Here is a 24,740-nt window from a genome sequence, read left to right on the forward strand (position 1 = left end):
TTAGACCATCTGCTAAGACAGTTTATTGTAGTTTGTCCACTGTGCATGTTACAACTTCTTGGAGTCATAGATGAGAGCTGAAAAAATCAGGTGGACACCAAAGATGGATGAGCAATGATTACAAGGGCTCGGCAAACCTTTACACCAGTGGTCTTAGTCTTTCTGAACACTCCATCCACATAATAACCATAAATTTAAGTACAGTCATTTGAAGAAGAAACTGAAGATGAATCCAGCAAGTTAATAGAAATGAAAGGATAGATTTCAGAACTTTGTCAGCTAAGTTTGAAACAACAATACTAGTTAATTTTGAATAAATCAATTATTGAAAGGAAAACATTTGAAAGTATGGAATGGTAGAAGTCGCAGAGAGGATTGACAAGCTTGACTAAGTCATTGTCCTTAGTTGGTGTTAACCAGATAAGAGTGTGGGCCAACTTAGATTAGCAGTAGAAGCATCTGTACAACACAAAGCTATAACCATAAAGTAATGTTCTTTTTTTTATGGAAAGTTCCTAAGGTGAAAAGAGGACACTGAAGTTTGCAACTTTCAGATTTGTGAATTATTCTAGATAAAGGGTCTTTCTTCACTTATAAACCTTGTTGACAGGTTTATATAAGTCTGTGTGGCCAACGTTTAGGCGTGAATTGTGATATAATTACCATTTTTATTTAATTTATATATGAATATATTATTTCTTTTACTTTCTTGTTAAGCATGTGACTGTGTTTAAAACTAAAAGTAACACATTTGTGAAAGATTGGCTTTGTGTAAAGGAGAAAATGGGTACAGATTCAAAAACTAAAGTGACTAATAGAGGGAAATATATTTTTTCCCGTATCAAGATTACCCATAGGACTATGAAAGAATTTAAAGGTAATAGAAGTCTTTTTCTGGATTAATCTATCAGCAGGAGAACATGTTAGACTGTTGAGCCAACCCAGAGAGTGAGTAGGGGTCCACAAAACCCTTGTGTGGGAGTCATGGGTGGTTACTCCATGAATGCTTTACATTAATCTGGAGAAGAAAAGAAACAGAGGGACATAATATGTATTTCCAAGTATCAAGAAGGCTTTTCATGTGACATAGAGGTTAGATCTGTCTTATTTCACTTAGAGAAGGTATAGGTAAGAGAAATAGGTAGCCACTGAAAGCAAATGAACTTGAGTTTGATGGAAAGAAAAACTTTCGAATGCTTAGCACCATCAAAAATATCCACTGAACTACCTAAGGAGGAAGTATCTCCCTCACTAGAGGCCTTCAAACAAAGAGTAGATGGGTACATAATAGAGATATCAAATAGTATATTCCCGCTAAAATATGACTTGGACTAGATAATACTAATAAAGGCATTTGACATTTCTGTGAGAAAAGAAAAAAAAAATCTTGTCTAGCTCAAATACCAAGACAGTTAGAGTCTTAGTAATAGAAACAAACTTTTGTTTGTGAGTCTTTTTTCTCCTTTTCAATAGTTGAAAGTTGATCTTGGAACAACTCCCCAAATTCTACTTGCTCGAGTCAATCATTAAATCTTTATTTTTAAATTTTGGGACAAATAAGAAGTAAAATTATCATTTACATATGAAATTAATAACAGAAAAAGGAATTATATATAAATTCTTTTACACACAGTTTATTTTTCTCTTTTAGTTATATACTAAATTCAGTACTTTAGTTTCAAAGCTTTCCTCCTCTGTGTCCTTCTGGCCTTCCTTATGTTTTCATCTATTTATTTTTTAAAAAGTGATCCAGTGATCTTTCTTTACATTTTCTTCTTTAAAAAATTATTTGGTGGGGGGGCAGTTAGGTCCTAGAGTCAGGAGAACCTAATTTCAAATCTGGCCTCAAATTCTTAATGCTTGTTTAGCAAGTCATTTAACCCCATTGCCTTGCAAAAATAATACTAATATTATTTTTGATAATAAAATTAATATTAATATTAATAATTAATTTGAAATTATATATGTATATATATGTATATGCACACACACACACACACACACACACACACACTTTTGGCTACCCTAGCATTATTCTTATTTTTATCATATATCTCCTTCACATACTTTATCATACTTCATACTCATCATACTTCTCCCTCACAACTTGTCGCTCTGTCACCTTTATATGAAATAAATTTTTTTTAGGTTTTTGCAAGGCAAATGGGGTTAAGTGGCTTGCCCAAGGCCACACAGCTAGGTAATTATTAAGTGTCTGAGACCAGATTTGAACCCAGGTACTCCTGACTCCAAGGCCGGTGCTTTATCCACTGGGCCACCTAGCCGCCCCTATATGAAATAATTTTACAAAAGACAAAACACTTGTAACAAAACTGCATGGTCAAAATCAATTCCCACATTGGTCATATCCAAAAATATATATCTTATTCTGTTTGCAAGTCCATCCATTAATTCTCTGTCAAAATATGGGTAGTAGACTTTATAACTAATCCTCTGGAATTCTAGTTGATTATTATACTGGGCAGAGTAGTTATAGCTTTCAGAGTGACTTTTCTTTGCAATGCTATTGTATGAATTGTTCAGTGTATCCTACTCATCAAATTACATGTTTCTTTCTAGAATTTTCTCTGAAATCATCACATTTGTTATTTCTTATCATCTTCTTACAGTGTAATAATAATTTTATTATATTCATATAACACAACCTGTTTGGTCATCCCTAATTGATTAGCACCTTCCTGACTTTTAGTTCTTTACAATAATAATAATAATAATAATAATAATAATAATAATAATAATAACAATAATAATAATAATAATAAAGTGCTGTGAACATTCTTACAACTTAATCCTTTTTCTCTCCAATCTCTTTAGATAATAAGTTTAATAGTGACTTCATGCTGTAAAAAAAGGTGTAGATCATTTGGGGTCTTAATTACAAATTGCTTCCTTGCCTAGCTAGACCAATTCACAACTCTATCAAAATAGTGAATCACTCTATTTTCTTGGAGCACTGTAAAGCAATTGTCATTTTCCTTTCTTATTATCTTTGCCAATATGATAGATATGAGATTGAACATCAGAGTTGTTTTAACATGAATTTTTCTAATTATTAGTGATTGGGAGCATTCTTTGATATGACTGTTGATAGTGTGTTTATCTTCCTTTAGCACATGCTTGTTCATATTCTTAGTCATTTATGTACTGGGACATGGCTCTTGTTTGTGTACATTTAAATCAGTTCCTTATCTTTCAGAAATACTACGTTTCACCATGTATAAGACATGCCTTAATTTGGGGGCCCGAAATTTGAAAAAAAAATGTATTACATAAAGTTATTGAACTCAAGTTTTATTCATCACAAAATTCATACAACTCCTTATCACTGTCAAAACTCTCATGTATTAGCTCTTCCTCATCTGTGTTTAATGACAAATCACTGTCTCAGGAGAAGCTCTGCCTGCTCTCCTGCCTATGCTCTGGTCTGTGGTTGACCACAAGTGCTCCATGGGCAAGTCTGGTGAATGGACGAATTCTCAGCCTATTCTGTTTCTTGAACCTGAAGCACCAATTGTGTCCTTTGAAATCAATAACTTACTTGCCACCTGCTGAACCACCTTTGTGGACACAGGAATTCCACTTGCCCTTTGCTCTTCAATCCATCTCGTCACATTCTTCTCTAACTCAGACCATTTTGCTGCCTTGCCTCTCATGAGCTGACGGTAGTTTTCAGGAGGGTTTCCTATTCCCCCGTAGCCAGTCTCCAATTGTTTTCTCAGTTGAAGGAGGAGCAAATTGACATTTAGCTGCACAATTTCCATTCACTTTTGCAAACTGGATCACTTTAAACTTGAATTCAGCACCTTACAAAAATCTTTTTCTGAGCCATTTCTGGGCAGAATGTGGAGAAATGTAACCTAATATATCAGTAACAAATGTGAAACAATGAGCACAAAGCAAACAAGTGCGAAAAAGCAGGAAATGCAAGTAAAAAAAATCTACAACCTCTGTATAAAACAATCCCAGTTTTTTAGACCCCACATTTACTGGAAAAGGGTGTATCTTATATATGGGGAAATACTGTATGACTTTCTATCAGAGAAACGAGCTCCCCCCCATGTTATCTGTTTCATTTCTAATTATGAAAGCATTTGTTTTATTTGTGCAGAAATTTTTTATTAATTTAAGGAATCAGACTTTTCCCTTTCATCTTTTGTGATCTTCTCTATCACTAGTTTGCTCATAAATTCTATTCATAGTTGTGAATGGCATTTCCTTCCTGAAGTTTTTCATTTGTCTTTGATGTACCCTTTAATATCTAAGTATAAATTATACATCCATTTGGATCTTGTCTTAATTTATTGTATGAGTGTTGGTCTAGATCTAATTTCTGCCAGACTACTTTACAATTTTTCAGCACCTTGTTGAATAATAAATCCTTACCTTAATAATTGAGGTCTTTCGATTTATAGAACAATATATTATTATATTGATTTGCTTTTGCATATTGTATATTGAATTTCATCAATTAGATTTTTCTATTTTTTAACTAGTACCAAATTGTTTTGATGATTATTGTTTTATAGTATATAGTGTAATATATACTATAGTGTATACACTGTAGTGTATATTGGTGCTAGACAACTTTCTTTTCCATTTTTCAGCATTTTCCTTAATACTGTTGACTTTTTTTTTTGGTTAAGAGATGTTAACAATTACATATCTTTCTGATACTATAAAGGAATCATTAAGATTTAGTATGGTATTAAACAATTAATTTTTATTATATTTCTATATTCTAATCACAAGCAATTACTCTAAAATTACTTGACTTTTTATTTTGTTAAAGAATGTTTTATTGTTAATATGAAGTACAGTTCCTATGTGTAGAAGAACTGCCAAATGTTTTATATTTTAATGTTACTATAGTCACTTTGAGAATAGATTATTCAAAACTCTGTAGTGATTTTCATTAAGAATATTGGTCTATAGTTTTTTTAGGTATCTAGACAATCATAGAAGGAATTTCAAAGAATTTCTTAATTTCCTATTTTTCCCAAAAATATTTATGAAATATTGGAAATAATTTTTATTTGATTTTTGATAGAATTCATTTACTACTTCATTTACTACTGTGTCCTAAAGTTATTCCTCTTCCCTCCCCCCACCCCCCTCTACCCCTTCATAATTTGTATTTTTAAAATATCATCTGTTTTATTTAAGTAACTTTGCTGGCATATAGTTGGGCAAAAGTTTTTAACTTCCTTGTTTCATTTGTTACAAAGTTTTTTTTTCCTCTTTTTTGGAAATTTGACTTTCTTCTCTCTTTAAATTGCTATTAGAATATTTTATTATTCCTCTAGTTTGTGAGAATAGATCAGTCTCAAAGTAACAAAGGCAAAATTAATTAATAAGAATAAAATGTTGACCTATAAGAGAAAAGCAATAAAAATCAATATAAAATAAATAAATGAAGAAAAACATAAACTTAACAATTAAATTTGAATTATTACATAGTCCAATAAAATGAGAATTACAGAATTGGATAAAGGAACAAAACAGAGTTCCATCAATTTTTTTCATCCATGAACAGAATAAACATTATTACGATTGCTTAGAAAACATTGTGCAGCTGAACATTTAAAAAAAGCATAAGTAGGGGTGGCTAGGTGGCATAGTGGATAAAGCACCGGCCTTGGAGTCAGGTGTACCTAGGTTCAAATCCCATCTCAGACACTTAATAATTGCCTAGCTGTGTGGCCTTGGGCAAGCCACTTAACCCCATTTGCCTTGCAAAAAACCTAAAAAAAAATAAGTAATGTAAATTTGTGATTTTCACATTCGGTGGCTGCCCTGATGCCATTTTAACAACTGGTTTTCCAAACCCAACATAAAATTAGGCATCAGCAAAACTGATGAACCAACTCAATGCCACCACTGGAGTTTTCATAACATATCAGACAAAACCGAAATAAAAATTCACAATATCAATAGATATATGGGAGAAATTGTATATTGTTTTTTGGGGTTTTTTAAGGTTTTTTTCCAAGGCAATGGGGTTAAGTGGCTTGGCAAAGGCCGCACAGCTAGGTAATTAGTGTCTGAGACCAGATTTGAACTCAGGTACTCCTGACTCCAGGGCCTGTGCTCTATTCACTGTGCCACCTAGCCTCCCCAAGATACTATAGATAATTAAAACTATTTATTAAAGCAGTAATATAATCTAATTCATAAAGTAAAAGATATGTTAAAATGTTATAAATTGTTATAATAACATAATAACTATAAACGTTTTAATGAAAATAAATTGAACAGAAAGATAAAAAATATGGAACTGAACAAACTATTGAAAGTTATATATGAAAGCTGTATTTCATTTTCCTAATGAGGCATTACAAATATACCAATTCTCAGCACCTCTTTATATTTTTACAAAAGATCATGTGAAAGATCTTAGAGAGAATATATATATATATATATATATATATATATTTTTTTTAAAGAAACAAATACCAAGCACGTTCTTTATAAAAAAAAACACTAGTAAAACAATGATGACTATAGGAAACGAAAGCAAAAATATCTTTTTTTTTTTTTAGGTTTTTGTGCCACCTAGCCGCCCCACAAAATCTTAATAATAACTACCTGAGTAATGAGTATTCAAATGAAATTATAGAAACGTGAAAGAGAGTGATAATGCTGACAAGATTCTGAAATGTTAGGGTTGCAGCTAGAGGAAATCAAAGGAAAAATTATATCTCTGAAAGTTTTTTTAAAATTGGATCCATAATTATAGCAGTATAGTGAGGTAATCCCCTCTACCAATACATATTTCAAACTTTTTCTACAACTTGTAGTCTTAAGGAATGTTTGGAATTACTACTGTGAAGTGAAATTACATATCCAGCTCTGAGCTGTATTTATCAGAGGCAGAACTTAAGCAAAAGTATTTTTCATTCCACGGTCAGTTTTCCGTCCTTTTCAACATGTGGCTTCTCCTCTGAAAACATTCATTAGGAAAATAGGAAGGGGGGTAGGGAATGAGTGCTTAACTATGTATAATTAGAAAAAAAGTTTTTAAAAATCACCAAGTAAATAAAAAATAAACATAAAACAGAGAATTTTGTATATTAAAATAAATCTGTATTTTAGCGAAGAAATTTATTTTAAAAAGTGAAAATGATAACAAAATTTTTTCAAGTCTAAAATAAATGGCATAGATTTAACAACCTTTATTAAAAGTGAGAGAAGAAAATCAAATGTCCAATTCATGGATTTTATTTTAATTTGTTCCTTTATTGTCTTTATGTCATTCATGAGTCTAGAAAGAATTAATATATCCTCCTGTATAATATGCTAGTAAAGCCAAGAATTTGAAGGAAATGGATTAATATGTATATAAATGCAAGCTGTCTAATTTAAAAGAAAATGAGGTCTCCATTCAGTCTTAGAAAATGAAATCATAAGGTACTAATTCCTAAACTGAGGAAAGATACATACTAAGAAAGAGAACTATAGGGGTGGCTAGGTGGCGCCAGTGGATAGAGCACCGGCCTTGGAGTCAGGAGTACCTGGGTTCAAATCCGACCTCAGACACTTAATAATTACCTAGCTGTGTGGCCTTGGGTAAGCCACTTAACCCCATAGCCTTGAAAAATATATCTAAAAAAAATAACTATTCCCATTGACTAAGTAGGATACGTACCAGGGATGCAAGGATGATTCACCATTAAGAAAATAACCAATATAATAAATCATAATAAAAACAAAAAACCCAAAACTCTATGATGAAGAAAAAGTCTTTAACAGAGTATAACATTATCTTATTCTCCAAAAAAACTGCAAAAGGAGTCATTTTTAAATGATAAAAAACAAACGATAACATTGTTTGTAAAAGGGAAGCCCTAGAAGCTTTCCCAATAAATGCAGGAGTAAAGTAAGCATACTCCCTCTCTTCTATAGTATATGCCATAGAAAGAAAGGTCAGTGACAATAAGACAAAGTTAGCAAAAATCATATACATGGCAAAGAAAAAAATCCCTATTTGCAGATATCATTATAGTTTACTTACTTTCTTTTGTTGATGCTATGAAGTTTCTGATTGAGATTATTAATAGCTTCATTAAAGTAACAATAGGCAAAATTAATACACAGAAATATTAGTATTTCTATATAGCAATATTAAAAAACTGGGAGGATACAATGTAAAAGAAAATCTCATTCATGATAATTACAAAATTCATAATCTAACTGGGAATCAATCTAACAAGACAATTCTCATATAAATACATTATATAACATTCTTAAAAGAATTAATTAATTAATTGGAAAGGTGTTTGTTTCTCATATTTGGGTTGAGACTATATGATAAAAATATTAACATGTTGATACTATTGAAATAAGCTTACAGTTTAGTCCTATGCCAGTCAAATTAACAAGTACTATATGTTATTTTATAAAGCAGACAAAAGTCCATATGGGCAAAAATAAATGAAATAATGACAATAGAAGATTAAAAATCAGACTTCAAATTATATTGTGAAGCAGTAAGCAAAACTATTTGGGGTGAGTTTAAAAACTTTAAAGAATATTGATGAATCAGACAAGATGAACAAATACCAGAAAAATAACCCAGAGTCTGGCAAATCAAAAATTATAAACTTTCTGGAGAAGGATTCTCTTTTAGACATTTTAGACATGAACTGCTGAAAAAATTGTAAGGAATTTTTTTAAAGGTTCTTGACCAGCATCTCATAGTTATTCCTCAATAAATCACAAATGTACTTAAACCTGAAAGGTTATATCGCTTTAAAAAGTGGAAGTAAATTGGTGGAGATGTACTTCTAACTCTAGTTAGAAGACAAAACAAGGGATGGAGAAGGTCAACAAAGAAAAAGAAAGTATAGAATTTTGATTATATAAAATTGAAAAGCTTTTTTAGATAAATGATATCAAGAAGGAAATCTGTTGATTAAAGGAAAATTATTGAATTGATATTTCTATTAAGTATTTTATTTCCAAAATATATGGGAAGTTAATGCAAGTATATAAAAGCAAGAGCCCTTTTCCAAAAGTTATTTACAAACACTTCTGAAAAGAAGTTTGCAAACTATCAAGAAACATATGAAAAATTATTCCAAATCAGTAATAATATAAATATAAATTAAAGCAACTCTGAAATTTTATTGTTGTTGTTTGATCATTTCAATCATGTCCAACTCTTTTTGACCTCATTTGGGTTTTCTTGGCAAAGACACTGGCATGACTTGCCATTTCCTTGTACAGGAACTGAGACAAACAGGTTAACTGACTTGCCCAGGGTCAAGGAACTAGTAAGTATTTGAGGTCAGATTTAAACTCAAGAAGATAATATTTTCCTGATTTCAGGTCCTGGCACTCTTCTCACTGTACATCTAACTGCCTCCCTCAAAATATTTTTGTAGCTTATTTTTAGTGGCAAAAAAACTGGAAACAGAGTACATGTCTATCTGTTGGGGGATGGTTAAACAATCTGTAGTACAGAAATGTAATGGTATCTTACTCAACTAAATGAAAAAAAGAAATTCAGAGAAACTTAAGAAAATTTATATGAAGCTATGACAAGAAGTTAACAGAACCAGTAGTGCCAATATGCAAATTACTTTAATTTGCCAGTTTATGCAACAATGTAAATGGAAAGAGCTATAGGATGAAGCGTGTATTAACTAAGTTTGGCTTGGGAGAAGAATTGAAAGAGTACTTCCCTAATTTCATTAACTGGTAGGGCCATGGATATGGAATACTATTTATGCTATCAGACACAGTCAATGTATTTTTTTTTATTTTGATGAACTATCATTTCTTTTTCCCCCTAAAAAATCCTTTATTAAAGTGTAGTCCTCTGGTCAAAATGTAGAAGGGGTCTATTCAGAAATGAAGGCTATATAAATATAAAGAACATGAATAAAATAAAATGAAAATCAATAGAGTTTACCTTGAGGCAAGAGTTCTTGGTGTTTTTTTTTTATTTTAATTCTAACCTTTAAAAGGGGGAGAGTCAGACTTATATACTTAGGTGATTATAGCAGTGACTCACATTTCCCTGACAACCCTCCAACCATTGGTTGGCTCCAGCATAGGGGGAGAGAAGAACATAAATCATTGCCCATTTGCCAGGTAACACTGTACTGCCTGGCTCTTGTAGACTGCTGGCAACCAGTGAGGACTACTGAGATCCAGATTTGAGGGAGACATCAGAAGTCGAACTGTGGAGGAAACAAACAGGAAGGAGGATTCTTGATTTCAACCTTAGATTTTGAGAGAACTCAAAAGGACAATACCCTTAGGATAATCAGCCTCCTATGAAATTTTATTCTGTCCTGAATCTCTAAATGCCCAAATTTGACTCAATACATTCAGAAGGGATGTTGTTGTCCCCTCCTTGCCTTCACCCCCACAATTGATGGACATTATTAGTTTCAAAGGATGGATGTGATATAAGAGGAGATAGTGAGAGGAGGAGAGATTCATTACAGAAACTCCCACCTACAGTAATAGCTTGATTTCTGGGATGGGACTTAACACAAGATGCTGCAGACCACCTCTACCCAAAGTAAGTTTAGAGCTGTGTTAGAGTCAATTCAAACCAGCTAGCTGATTATCAATTTTTTATTGTGAGCTTTTGTAATTCAAAAAAATCAGTGAAAATGAAAATTCAGGACTTGGTCTATTGTTTTGTTGAGTTCTCAGATTTAAGAAAACCAAGAATATTAATAATGACAGTTAAACTTAAAAGTATGTCATGGGTACATTTTTCCCCAAATAAAACTGATATTCACCAGCTTGTTCCTAGTTATTATACCTCAAAATAAAAGGAAGGACCCTACTGGTATAGCGATTACAGGTAGGGATTGTGTCAGAAGTAAGGTATGTAAGGCAGGCATTTGTTGTATAAGTGAAAATCACTACTTGAAAAACCAGGCTTGCCCAGATCACTTAGGAAGATATTGTTTGTTAAGTGCTGCCTTAGGCAGGCTAATAATTATGATAACCATAACCACCACCATCACTACAATGATAATAGTTATCCTTTAACATAGAACTTTAAAATGTGCAAGTGCTTTACATGTGTTATCTTATTTGATCCTCACAACAACCTTATGAGGTAGATATTATTATCTTCATTTTTAAGATGAGGAAATTGAGGCTGAGAATTTGAGCGACTTCCCTGAGTCATTCAATTAGCAAATGTAAGAGGAAGGATTCAAACTCTCGGGTCTTCCTGACTTCAAGTCCAACATTCTTTTATGCTACCTAGATGCTAAAATCATGAGTATATATTAATTTTTAACCCTACTCATCATCTAGGTCTTATTATCTCATTTGAATAAATAATAACTATTATTTACATGGTAGTTTCAGATGTTGACAAGTAGGAAATTACCATTGAGGAAGTTCCAGGAATCTGATACAAAAGTCAGTTTAATAATAAAGTGAGAGAATATTAAGAGATGGAAGGGTATTTTAGAGATCACCTAGTCCAATATCCATAATCTACAGATGAAGAAACTGAGGCCAAGAGAAATAAACTAATTTATATGACTATTGATAGAACTGAGATTCTCTTGTTCACTTGCTTGAGTCATGTCCAATTCTTTATGAATCTGGGATTTTTTTTTTGACAAAGACACTGGACTTCTTTACCATTTCCTTCTTCAACTCATTTTACAGATGAAGATACTGAGGCAAACAAGGTTAAGTGACTTGCCCAGAGCCATACAGAAAGTATCTGAGTCAGGATTTGAACCCAGGTTTTCCTGACTCCAGGGCTGGTATTCTATCCACTTAACCATCAAACTGTCCTCTTGACTTCTAACCTAATTTTTTTTCAATTATAAATTGATCTCTGAAGGATGGCTTAGTGATGGGCTGATGTTATTTTCTCTCTGGTCTTCAGATAGCCCAAGGTGTTAGTCACCTCTTGGGATCACTGGGGGTATTTTCAGTTCTTTCTGTCATCCGTGTTTTTGTATAGTGTCTAGGTATCTTTGTAGTTTTGTAGTTTTTCAAAATTCAGTGTTTAGAATTAAATACTGTTGTTTAATATGTAGCCTAATCAGTTCACAGAATACAATAGAATTTTTTTAGGTTTTTTTTTTGCAAGGCAAATGGGGTTAAGTGGCTTGCCCAAGGCCACACAGCTAGGTAATTATTAAGTGTCTGAGACCGGATTTGAACCCAGGTACTCCTGACTCCAAGGCCGATGCTTTATCCACTATGCCACCTAGCCGCCCTACAATAGAATTTTAATTTTTTTTTTTTTTTACGACCAGGATTTTATTTTTGAAGCTTTTTTTAAAAAGTTGATGCATTTTGTTTTGACACAGCAGATACATTCTAACAGATACTCAAAGCACCTCAAAACCCTCCTGGCTCACATTGAATTGATGGTGATGGACTAAGACCTAAAATCTCAGCATATGATAATCAATGGTCATAGACACTGGTGTGTTAGAACTACTTGACTTTCTCTAATCTCCCCCCTCAGAGTTTATGGTACTTTCTTATGTGATTAAAAGGAGACCCCAAGATGCAATGAAGTTAAATGTCCCAGCCATCCCAGGGAAATTCTCAAATTCCATTAACAAGAGTCAATAAAACAATATCAAAATAGTTATTACTATTGCTGCTATTATAACTAATTATTATAATTCACTTGTAATTTTAAAATATAATGCTTTAAGATTGCATATCCCTCATACATATATTCTCATTTTATCCTAGCAATAACTCAGTGAGATAAGCTCCACAGATATTACTACACATTTTAAAGATGAGAAAACCAAGCTTCAGAGAAGTCACCCCAATTCTATCACCCTATTAGTAGAGATATAAGATGTGGCAAAAAAAAATGAGTGTAGGGCAATGGATCTTGAAGTAAAGCTGCTTTGGCAAAGGGACCCTGGGGTCAGTAGTCTGCAACTGGATAAGGATGCAGGTCATGCTATCTGAATAAAGTTGATGGAGAACCTCAGGGCATCTCTATAACTTGTCAAGAGAGAAACCCTCTATCTCCCAATCTAGCCCCTCCCTGTACAGAAGTGGGAATGCTCCTGAGATGGAAGAGAAAGCATGTCACCTGTGCATATTTGGATCCTGGGACAAAACTCTGGTCACTCTTCTCTAGTTTTGATACTATTTGTTACCATGGGCAATCACTCAGTTTACCGTGTTATAAAATGATTGGTTTTGGATGATCTCTAAACAGTCTTTTAGCTCTAAAACAATGACCTTATGATCCTAACTTTTCCATTAAGGAGAAGCAGGAAGAGGGAAGATGTATCCAAAAGAACAGTGGAGATAAGAGCAAAGGGAATTCTTGGGTTCATACCTCAGTCCTGCTTCTTAGATATGTGACCTTGTCATGATTTCAGTTTCCACTTCAGGACAGCTTAGGTGGCTCAGTGATAGAGGCTATGGCTGAAATCAGAAAGACTCATCTTCCTGGATTCAAATCTGGCTTCAGCAATTTACTAGCTATGTGACCCTGGGAAAGTAACTTAATCCTGTTTATCTCAGTTTTCTCATTCCTTAAAATGAGCTACAGAAGGAAATGACAAATAGCTTGATTACCTTTGTTAAAACCCCAAATGGGTCACAGAGAGTCTAACATAATTGGAAAACAACAGGAATTTATTATAATATCTAAGATCCTTTCAAATTCTGTTTCTATGACCTTGTGCCCATTGCTACCTTATATTGTACATGATGGATTTATTATAATTTTTCCCTCCTTTTTCTCTTTATCTTGCCTAGTTTCTAATAAGTGATCGTGACCCACAGTGCAACCTTCACTGTTCCCGGAGTCAGCCCAAACCACTCTGCGCTTCAGATGGAAGGACCTATGAGTCAATGTGTGACTACCAGAGAGCCAAGTGCAGGGATGCAGCCTTGGGGGTGGTGCATCGAGGCAGATGTAAAGGTAAGTGGGAACATCTCTGAATAACCTTGGGAGGGGAGGGGATGGATCAGAAAATCATAGCTCATAAAAGATTATAGGCCTTAGGATGGAAGGGACTTCACAGGGCATCTAGTGCTACTTTCTCATTTTACAAATGAAGAAACTGAGAATCAGGAACAACTTATTCAAAGGTGTGGTGTCAGAGGTAGGATTTGAACTCAGTTTCTCTGAGTCCTCTTTCCTCTGTAGGATACTGTCCACAAGAGTCCCATTCTTCTCTTTGTGAGATGTTATACATCCCCTCTTTTACTTTCACCTAAGGGAAGAAGGACAAAATGGACAGAGCTCCTTCATCTGAAGGAATTAATATACCTTCCATTTCTAAGGAAATGGGAAAGATAAGGGAAAAGCATGTGAGAGGAACTGTTGAGCTTTTACTGTTGATCTTTTCTTAATTGAGATGTATAAAATACAAGCTACTATTAAATCTCAATACTTTATATAAGATCATCCTGCTGATGGTTAAAAATATGTTTTTACAAGCACTTTGGTCCATGGAGGATGTGTTTTCTCCAGGGTTATTGGGAAATAATTCAAATCTTTTGGAAAGATGAGTCTTCTTTTTCCTTGTTAAATATTAACATCAAGGGTAGCTGATTACTTGATCTTTTGGCGGGGGGGAGGATTGTTCTGTAGATCTGTTGGTTATGTGCTGGTAATTCTTAAGACATGAGTATCATCTCAATACATGCCTTCCAGAATTTATTGATTTCAGCAATGGAAGTTTGGATCACAAAAATATCTGTAGTCACATTTAACTCTAAGATTCTATTACTGAGTGTGTTAGATAATTTGGGAATGACAAAAATTAAGATTTTTTTTGCTTCTTATTTGTAGTCTTTGAACTTCAGATGAAACCAAAAGGTAGGACATTTGGTCTAAATGTAGTTAGTTCTTATTAGAAACTCAATTGTCTGCAAGAAATTTTTCATTTTAGATTAGATTAGATTTCATCTTAGATTTTTATGCTCCCAGGATGCCCTTCTTCATGATATGCATTAAATAAATTTGACTTTATAATGTTTTTCCAATGCTAATAAAACCACAAAGGATTATCAACATTCTGGAAAAAGTCTGGTACATTAGAATATCTATGTCACTGTTTCCCTCTGTTAATATGAATTCTAGAAGTTGGATGTATTATCATCTCTTACCTCCCCCCAATATCTTAAATATTTTATGAAATTTTTATGAAACGTAAGGAAATTGAGGTGAAAATTGTTTCATGTGATTTGATTAGGCTTGAATAGTATCACTTAAAGGGGTATACAATTCAGGACCCTTATTTTCTTATCCAAGGATATTCCTTGCTATACAAAAGCTAGCCATAGGCCTCCTTTCCCTTTCTTTTCCCTTTTACTTTGATTTTCAGAGTTACCTATGCTAATTAGCAGTAAGTCATTTTAAATTGCCACCCCTAATGGACACCCTGAGCTAAAATAAATATAATCTTTGGTCTTGTTGGAAGGTTTTTTGGTTTGTTTTTTAACCCTTACTCAGCCCAGGTCCCATAGAAAATCAGATTTGGATCATGCTCCAGGTCTGGTCTATGTTCTGACCCCCCAGGACTTTAGCCTACTGGACCCATTTCTAAGTGGAGAAAACAAATTAGAACATTGGCCATTTTATCATACTTTTGAATGGGATCTGAGATTTCATTTGGATAGGAAATTACCATTGCTAAAATTCTGTCAATCTGCTTTGAAATTTAGTCTTAGAGAATTTCCTAGGATTCTCAGGAAGTAAGTGACTTGTAAGTGAACACTGGGCAGGACTTGACCCTGGATCTTCTTAATTCTGAGACGTGCTCTCTAGCCTTGATGCGATGATGCCTCTTGATTTTATTACTTGCTATCTATTATTTTTATAATACTGTTTGTAAGGTGCTTTCATGGGCAACCACATTTTATTTACCATAACCCTATGAGAAAGAGTTTATAATTACTAAGGATGAGCCCCATCTACAAATGAAGAAACAAAGTCAAACATAGAAGTCAAAACTTTAAAAGGATCTAGGGTGTGGGACAACTAGGTGCCATAGTGGATAGTGTACTGGCCCTGGAGTCAGGAGGACCTGGGTTCAAATCCAGCCCCAGACACTTAATAATTACCTAGCTATATGCCTTGGACAAATCACTTAACCCCATTGCCTTAAATAAAAATTAAAATAAATCATTAAAAAGGATCTAGAATGAACCCCAGAAGCCATCTACTAGATCTTTCATTTAACAGATTAGGAAACTGAGGCCCAGGGAGGTTGTGACTTGCAAAAGCTCCCACAGATAGGACTATTTTGAGGTAGATCCTAAATACATATTTCTGATTACAGAGATGTTTTCCCTATGCTATACTTATTTTAGTGACAGAACCAGAACCAGAACCAATTTAGATAAGGCAAAAGAAGGAGTAATTTCTGAGTTGGGTGTAAATTTGTAGGTATTCTGTATATACATATATATATATATATATATATATACTCATATATATACATTTATTTTATATATAAATTGGTATATATATATAAATATGTACACATGCGAATAGATATATGTGTGTGTGTGTGTGTGTGTGTGTGTTTCTCTGTGTGTGTATATATATTACAATATCCTGGGGGTCTAATAGACCGTTTCAGAGATGAACTAAGCACTCTAACTTTAGTGGAAGAATGCAAGGGAGAAGAAATATTTTTACTATTTTTTAATCATTCCTTTTTTCAAATGTCCCCAGAATGTCTATTCTCAATTACCTTCAAGACTGTAACTTTGATAGAAGGAATTCTTCCTTTATGTGGTCCTATGTTGTTAGTCTTACAAGAAATCTTAACTGATTTGAATTCATTAAGGTCTGATGAGAAGATCTCACAGGTAATGAGTAGTGGAGTCAGAATTTGAACCCAGGTCTAGATTGTCATTCAGTGATCATTCTAAAGTATCATTTTGCCTTCCATATGTATTACTTAATTTCCCTCTAAGATTCCCAGTAATATCTTTCCCCTAAACTGGTTCAGGAAGGAGTTGATCATGAGAGTAATCTTAACTAAAGAGAGTTATTCATTAAATAAGTAGCTTTTTAAAGTGGGTTCCCTCGAATTCACTTTCCTCTCTGTCATGATATATTTTTGATCCAAGTAAGGTATGGTCTACTCTCTTTTCAGATGCTGGCCAAAGCAAGTGCCGCCAGGAGAGGGCTCAAGCCTTGGAGCAAGCCAAGAAACCCCAGGAGGCAGTGTTTGTGCCAGAATGCAATGAGGATGGCTCTTTCACGCAGGTAAGCCCTTTACCATCACTCCTCATCGCAGGCACATTTTTTGGAATAAGAGATGTTTTCTGTGTTTTGGAGAAGAGAACAGACTTTTTTCTCCCTCTCATATTTTATTAGGCACTAGGTGATTTCTCTCTGTGATGCTTTCTCTGTCTCCTCTTTCTTACTCCCATTCCCATTGTACCTTGCCAGCTGGCAATGGAATTTTTAAGAGATGCATGAAATGGGGAGCCAGGAAACCTGGATTTTTCAGTCCCCATCCACCCTGCTGGCTGTCTCCTCTGAATGCCAAACTTTCATTTTTCTTCCCTGTCAAGTGTGGACTGATTTCTTTTCCCATACCTTGCCAATTTTCATGGAATTTTTCTTTCAACTACTCTCTTCTTCCCCTTACTTCCCTTTCTTCTCTCTATAAGATTCTTTACTCTATTCTGTCCCATACACGACTTTAAAGAAATGTTGTCCAATTGGAGTTCAATAGGAATCTTGTTTCCTGGAGAGGGAAGAAGGGTGGAGCAGCTTGTAGTTTCCAACAATCCTCTGGTTAGTGCATTGTGCAGAGGTATTCTGGCTATGTTGATGTTGGCATGGAATATTTACAGAACACTGTGCTGTGGTAGACCAATTAATTGGTAAAGCATTTAGTCTCCTCTAGACCCACCTCCTTGCAAAGGTGTGTCTGACAGAGATGAGCCTAGGAACCTAGCTAGAGCAGAGAAAATGGCATAAGAATAGACAAAACATGCTAGTATTGTGTCTCTCTCTGACAAGGACTCTGCAGCTTTATGTAATTAGTGAGGGTCATTAGGCAAGATCACTTTTTCCTGATCTTTCCTCTGATAATAATGACATTTGTTCCACTCTCACCTAGGACTTCATACAGTGCTTTATACTACATCACTTCTTTATTATTTCAATCTCTTTGCTACATTTTATGATGCTTTTGGCAGGGTATTCATTATTTATTTTTGGTTTGGTGTCTTTGTACCCAATCTATTTTTCAATTGTCCTTTAAAAGACCTGAATTTTTGATTCTTTGGAGATTAGTATTATATGATTCAAAATATCACCAGAAAAGTATGAATATTCATAAGATTTTTTCCCCATGAAGATGTTTTGGGATCTTGGAAGCTCTATGCTATTTCCCAAATGCATTCCAGAAATCTATTTTCTCCTATTTCATTGTAGACATTATCCATCTGAACTGTCCGATATTTAGGAAATGATGAACAAGCTCAATGAAATTTTATCCAATTGCATGTCATTATCTAAAATGGATATTCATTATCAACTTTGTTTTTCATTTTGTGGCTTGTTAGGTTGAGCTCTAAAATAGTTGTAAGCCTTAGTTAAAAGACTGCAGCGTTATAGTACTTCCCTCTCCACTCACATTTATAGGACAATATTTGTGGGACAACTAGATGGTACAGTGGATAGTGTACCAGGCCTGAGTAAGGAAGACCCATCTTCCTGAGTTCAAATTTGGACTCAGATACTATCTATATGAGCCAGGACATATCACTTCACCCTGTTTGCCTCATTGCATCTGTAAAATGAACTGGAGAAGTGGCAAGCCACTTCAATGTCTCTGCCAAGTAAACCCCCAATCGGTGTCAAGAAGAGTCAGGTGCAACTGAAAATGACCACACAAACATTTGTGCTTGATAACTGCAAGCTAACAATTTTAAGCATATGCCTTTTCAGTTTTATGTCTCACTTCAAGAAGTTGATAAACATTTGTTGAATGCTTGCTGTGTGTCAAACTCTGTGCTGTCTTGAATACAAATAAAAGCATAGAAAAAGATTAGCCCTACCCTCAAGAAGTTTATACTCTGAAGGGGAAAAAATAAAAAGAAGTTGAAAAGCGAGTTCGGGTAGGAAGGTATTCAGGTGGAGGATATGGTGGAGAAAGTGTAGCAATTCAAGACACATCTGGTCTGGATACCTTCCTTAAAATGAAGACTTTGGAAAGAACTGACTACTTTGAGTAAGGGGCACAAGGGCAGAGTATACTTTGAGTGTCAGTAAGCCAGAGATGGGTGAGGAACTTGCAGGAATAGAATGAACTTTCAGGTTGAGAAGGGTGCTATGGTACAGTGAAGACCTGAATCCTAAAGGCTAGAGAGGAATGAAGATAGTGATGACTTTCCTTAAATTATTTTTTCCTTACAGAAGTAAAATCATTTGCTATTACTTGTTGATCTTATTGAATAAAGTTTTCTACTAAGTCTAGATACTAATGCTTTATTTTGTACAAAAGAATTAGTGTGAAATAAAGGAAGCCTGATTATCATAACTCAAGTTATATCACAAAGCAGCAATTATCAATCTATTTGATACCGGTTAAAAAAATTGATTCATGGATAGATTAGGAATATGAAATTCAGAAGAAAACTAACCTTAGGATAGAGTTAAATAAGCCCCATGACCCCAACCTTTGGTGTAAAAACTCTCTTTTCAAAAAAATCTGGTTTCAAAATTGAAAAGCAGTTTGACAGAAATCAGATTTAGCCTTACATGTCACACCTCATATCCTAAGATGCTCCAAAGAGATACCTGGTCTAGATAGAACAGGTCACATCACAAACAAAATAGAGAAACTGGGAAGATATTCTTTTGAAATTTTGGAGGGGAAAGACTTCTTGATACTGTATAGGATATAAAGGATCACATAAGGTCATAAAATGGGCAATTTGTTTTCATAAAACTGAAAAGCTTTTACAAAAACAATATCACTTCAAATAAAATTAGAAAAGAATGTATTAACTGGGGGAAATGTGTCAATTTTGTGGCAATTTTCTCTGATAAAGTTGTGATATGTAAAATGCAATGAGAACTGATTTAAGTAAATATAAGTGTCATTATTCTATAGATAAATGATCATGTGAAATGAACAGGCAGTTTGCAAAAGAAAAGCAATCAATAATCAAGCTATCAATAACCATTTCGAAAGAATGACCTAAATCACTATGGTGATATCAAATTAAGGTTCCACCTCACACCATCAGACAAAGACAAGAAAAATTACAATTGGGAAAGAATATAGGGATTCAGGCACTCTAATACAATATTGCTGGAGATGAGGATTAATTAAACCCTTCTCTAGAAATTTAGAACTATACTCCCCAAATTACTAAACTCTGATACTCTTTTATTCACTGATAATACTTCTACACCATAAAGAAATAAAAGAACCTATAAGTAGAAAAATATTCAAAACAGAATAGTTTTTGGTAGCAAAAAAAAAAAACTAAACAGATGCCCATCTTTTGGGAAATCTGTCCAGCCAATCAATTATTGTATACAAATGTATGAAATATTATTGTTCTATAAGAAAGGACCAAATGACCAAAGATATAGATTCAGAAAAATCTAGGAAGACTTAATTGAACTGATACAATGAGGTGAGCAAAATCAATTGCACTTTCATGAATAATTTTCATTTTCTATTTTTTTGGTGTAAAGAAATGTTTGTGTTTGATGATGTTTTATTTGATAGTATAGAATGCCCAAAATTCTTGTAGTTTTAGCAGAAAAAATTTATAACCCAGCAAAGAATATATACTATGTGTATAGAGTATATTGACGATGATATTTTGTCCTTCGTTCTCAAAAAAGACTGTGAAATCATAGAAGTGATGCCATGACAAGCACACGAATTGAATTCTAGTGGGGTGGGGGTAGTGGTGCTGTGCTAAGTCACCAGCCTCACTTTCTCCTCTAGAGCCATCTGAGTCCAGTGGCCAGATATGAATCAGAATGATTGTAGATTGGCCCTGGATATGAAGAAATTAGGGTTTAAGTGACTTGCCCAAATAAACACAGTTAGTAAGTATCAAGTATCTGAAGCCGGATTCAAACTTCTGTCCTCCTGACTCCAAGGCTAGTGCTCTATCCACTATGCCATGTGGTCTAATTAGAGTATATACTTCCATTTCTGACTCTGCCAATGAAGTTACTGAGTTCAGCAAGGCAACAGAGTATAAGTAGAATTGAAAAAAAAATGATTGCATCAAGAGACCTGCACTTTGTCTTTTTTTTTTTCTTTTACTAACAGATCTTGTTATCTTAGGTAAGGTACTTCTTTTTGTATCTTAATTTTCTGATTGTTAAAATGAAGAGGTTGTATTAAATGATCATTAGTCTTTTTTTATCAGGCACCTCTACCCAACTCCTTTGCACGAGAAGTCCATAAGTGTGATATATTGCATATCTTCAGAATTTTTTGAAGTAGTCACCAGTTTTACTGATTTTTAAAAATCTTTCTATACTTTAAAAATATTATTTGTTTCATGATTCAGGAGTGGTCAGAGGGAGGCATACTGGAAAAATAATGGTGATTACCAGAAGATATCAATAAATACTTTCGTTTTTATTTATGTTTTTAAAGAAAGAGACTAATGAATCTAAGGTGTTGGAGGCAGTTTCTTTTTGGAATTACCAGGTCGGGGTGGCTAGGTGGCACAGTGAATAGGGCACCGGGCCTTGAAGTCAGGAGTACCTGGTTTCAAATCCGACCTCAGACACTGAATAATTACCTAGCTGTGTGGCCTTGGGCAAGCCACTCAGCCCCATTGCCTTGAAATCTAAAAAAAAAAAAAAAAAAAAAAAAAAAAAAAAAAAAAAAAAAAAAAAAAGAATTACCAGGTCAGAGGTAGTACCCAAATCTTTGAACTACTGAATATGTTGAAATAAGCATAGAAGAGAAAAATCTTCTAGCAGATTCAAAAAGGACTGGGTTAAGATCACACACACACACACACACACACACACACACACACACACACACACACACACACACACACACACACACACACACACACACACACACATATATATATATGGAGAGAGAGAGAGAGAGAGAGAGACCTCTACCAAATTATCTTGTATTCTCCAGCTTTAACTAATACTATGTTGCCCTTATTTGTGGATGTACTTTTGTCTTTGGGGATTGTGATGGGCAGTTAGAAGATAATTTTCTTTATTATTACTTTCATCATACTGATAAGCTGGTATCTTCTAATTCAAAGAGAGCTTTCCCAAATCAGTGTTTTTAGAAAAATATCAATGCATCTTTATTCTAATGGGCTATATATCTTCTTATTCTGGGGGGAAATGTCTTTCAGGAAAAACCCCTTCAAAGACTAGTGTGAAAAAATAAAAATCATGAAAGCAGAACCAGTATAACTATATAAAGAGCTGCAACAACATAAATGAAAGCAAAACTAAGAAGCAGCAAAAACTCATGTCAAAACCAGTGATTCCAGGGAATTGATAATGGAAAATTCCATATTCCTCTCTGTAGAGGGGTAAATGACTATGAATGTTGAATGCTGTATACCCTGTCAGTTATGATTATTGATATTTGTTAATCTTGCTGACTTTCTTTTTTTATGACAAAGGAAAGTTCTATGTGTATAGGAGGAGGTACTGGGAAATTCCTGTAGTATAAAAAAAAACACCAATGAAACTGAAAAAAATAACAACACAACCATTTTGGGGGAGTATAAATTAGGTTGTAGAAAATTTTTTTTCATTTTTTTTGCATATTTCAAGTTGGGAAGGGTCTTAAAGGCCCTCTAGTAAAAACTCTCATTTTTGATCTGGCCATTCCATCTCCCCCATGCAGCATTTTTTAAAATTATTTATTTATTTTGAATTTTAAAATTTTTCTCCTAATCTCGCTTCTCTCCTCCCACCCCCTGCAGAAGGCAGTCTTTACATTGTTTCCATGGTATACATTCATCTAAGTTGAATAAATAATATCCTTAAGGAAAATAAAATAAAGTATAAGAGATAGCAAAATTACATAATAAGATAATAGTCTTTTTAAACTAAAGGTCTTTGTTCTTTGTTTAAACTCCACAATTCTTTCTCTGGATACAGATGGTATTCTCCATCACAGATATCCCAAAATTGTGCCTGATTGTTGCTCTGATGGAATGAACAAGTCCATTTAGGTTGATCATCACCCCTATGTTGCTGTTAGGATGTACAATGTTCTTCTGGTTTGCTCATCTCACTCAGCATCAATTCATGCAAATCCTTCCAGGCTTCCCTGAATTCCCATCCCTCCTGGTTTCTAAACAATAGTGTTCCATAACCATATATATATATATATATATATATATATATATATATATATATATATATATATATATATATATATATATATCACAATTTGTCCAGTTATTAGCCACTATAAACAGGGCTGCTATGAATATTTTTGTACAAGTCATGTTTTTACCTTTTTTCTTGATCTTTTCAGGGTATAGACCCAGCAGTGGTATTGCTGTATCAAAGGGTATGCACATTGTTGTTGTCCTTTGGGCATAATTCCAAATTGTTCTCCAGAAAGGTTGGCTGAGTTCACAGTTCTACCAACAATGTATTAGTGTCCCAGGTTTCCTACATCCCTTCCAACATTGATAGTTGTCCTTTCCGGTCATATTGGCCAGTCTGAGAGGTGTGAAGTGGTACCTGAGAGAAGCTTTAATTTGCATTTCTCTTGATTTAGAGCAATTTTTCATACGACTATGGATCACTTGATTTCCTCATCTGTAAATTGCCTTTGCATATCTTTTGACCATTTGTCAATTGGAGAATGGCTTGTCTTTTTTAACAAACATTTGACTCAGTTCTCTGTATATTTTAGAAATGAGTCCTGTCAGAAATACAAGTTGTAAAAATTGTTTCCCAGTTTACTACATTTCTTTTGATCTTGGTTGCAGTGGTTTTGTCTGTGCAAAAGCTTTTTAATTTAATGTAATTAAAATTATCTAGTTTGTTTTTAATGATGTTCCCCATCTCTTCCTTGGTCATAAACTGCTTCCCTTTCCATAGATCTGACAGGCAAGCCATTCCTTCATCTCCTAGTTTGCTTATAATATTGTTTTTCATGTCTAAATCCTGTATCCATTTTGATCTTATCTTAGTATAGTGTGTGAGGTGTTGGTCTAATCCAAGTTTCTCATGCAGCATTTTTTAAATGAAAATAGTGCTCACTACTTACACATGATTCAGTAAAATAAATTCCTATGTTGGCAATTGCTTCCCTGGCAAGAGATGTTTCATCTTCATTCTTTTGGATTCTTTGTTTTATCACTGTGTTGATCAGAGTTCTAAAGTCTTTCAAAGTTGTTTTTCTCTGTTATTATCTTTTTAGAGATCATTGTGTATCAATATATATATATATATATATAGATCTAGATATACTAAATTTATTCTTCAATTCATAGATTTTTTTTTCTCAGTATCCTCTGAAACTGTCCATTTCTTTGTTTATGGCATAATATTTCATTACATTCTCATAATATTATTCGGCATTTCCCAAAAGAAAGACATCACTTTAGCTTCTAATTTTTGGTGACTGTAAAAAGAATTTCTATAAATAATCTTATTAGAATAGCTAGGTGATGCAGTGTATCAGAGTCAGAAAGACCTGAATTTAGATTTGACCTGAGACATTTACTAGCTATGTGACTCTGGCCAAGTCATTTAATCCTTTTTGTCTCTGTTT

General features: G+C 33.9%; 1 protein-coding gene across 3 annotated transcripts in view; it reads left to right on the top strand.

Moving 5' to 3' along the window:
* SMOC1 (SPARC related modular calcium binding 1) overlaps positions 1-24,740 on the top strand; it is a 208,813-nt gene that overhangs the window by 82,273 nt on the left and 101,800 nt on the right. For all 3 annotated transcript variants that reach the window (XM_074235833.1, XM_074235834.1, XM_074235835.1), the window contains exons 2-3: positions 13,756-13,921; positions 17,115-17,227. In XM_074235833.1, coding sequence (XP_074091934.1) covers positions 13,756-13,921; positions 17,115-17,227 — 279 coding nt within the window. The remainder of the gene's footprint in view (positions 1-13,755; positions 13,922-17,114; positions 17,228-24,740) is intronic.

This window comes from Macrotis lagotis, chromosome 4 (genome assembly GCF_037893015.1).
Source record: "Macrotis lagotis isolate mMagLag1 chromosome 4, bilby.v1.9.chrom.fasta, whole genome shotgun sequence".
Classification (NCBI taxonomy): domain Eukaryota; kingdom Metazoa; phylum Chordata; class Mammalia; order Peramelemorphia; family Peramelidae; genus Macrotis; species Macrotis lagotis.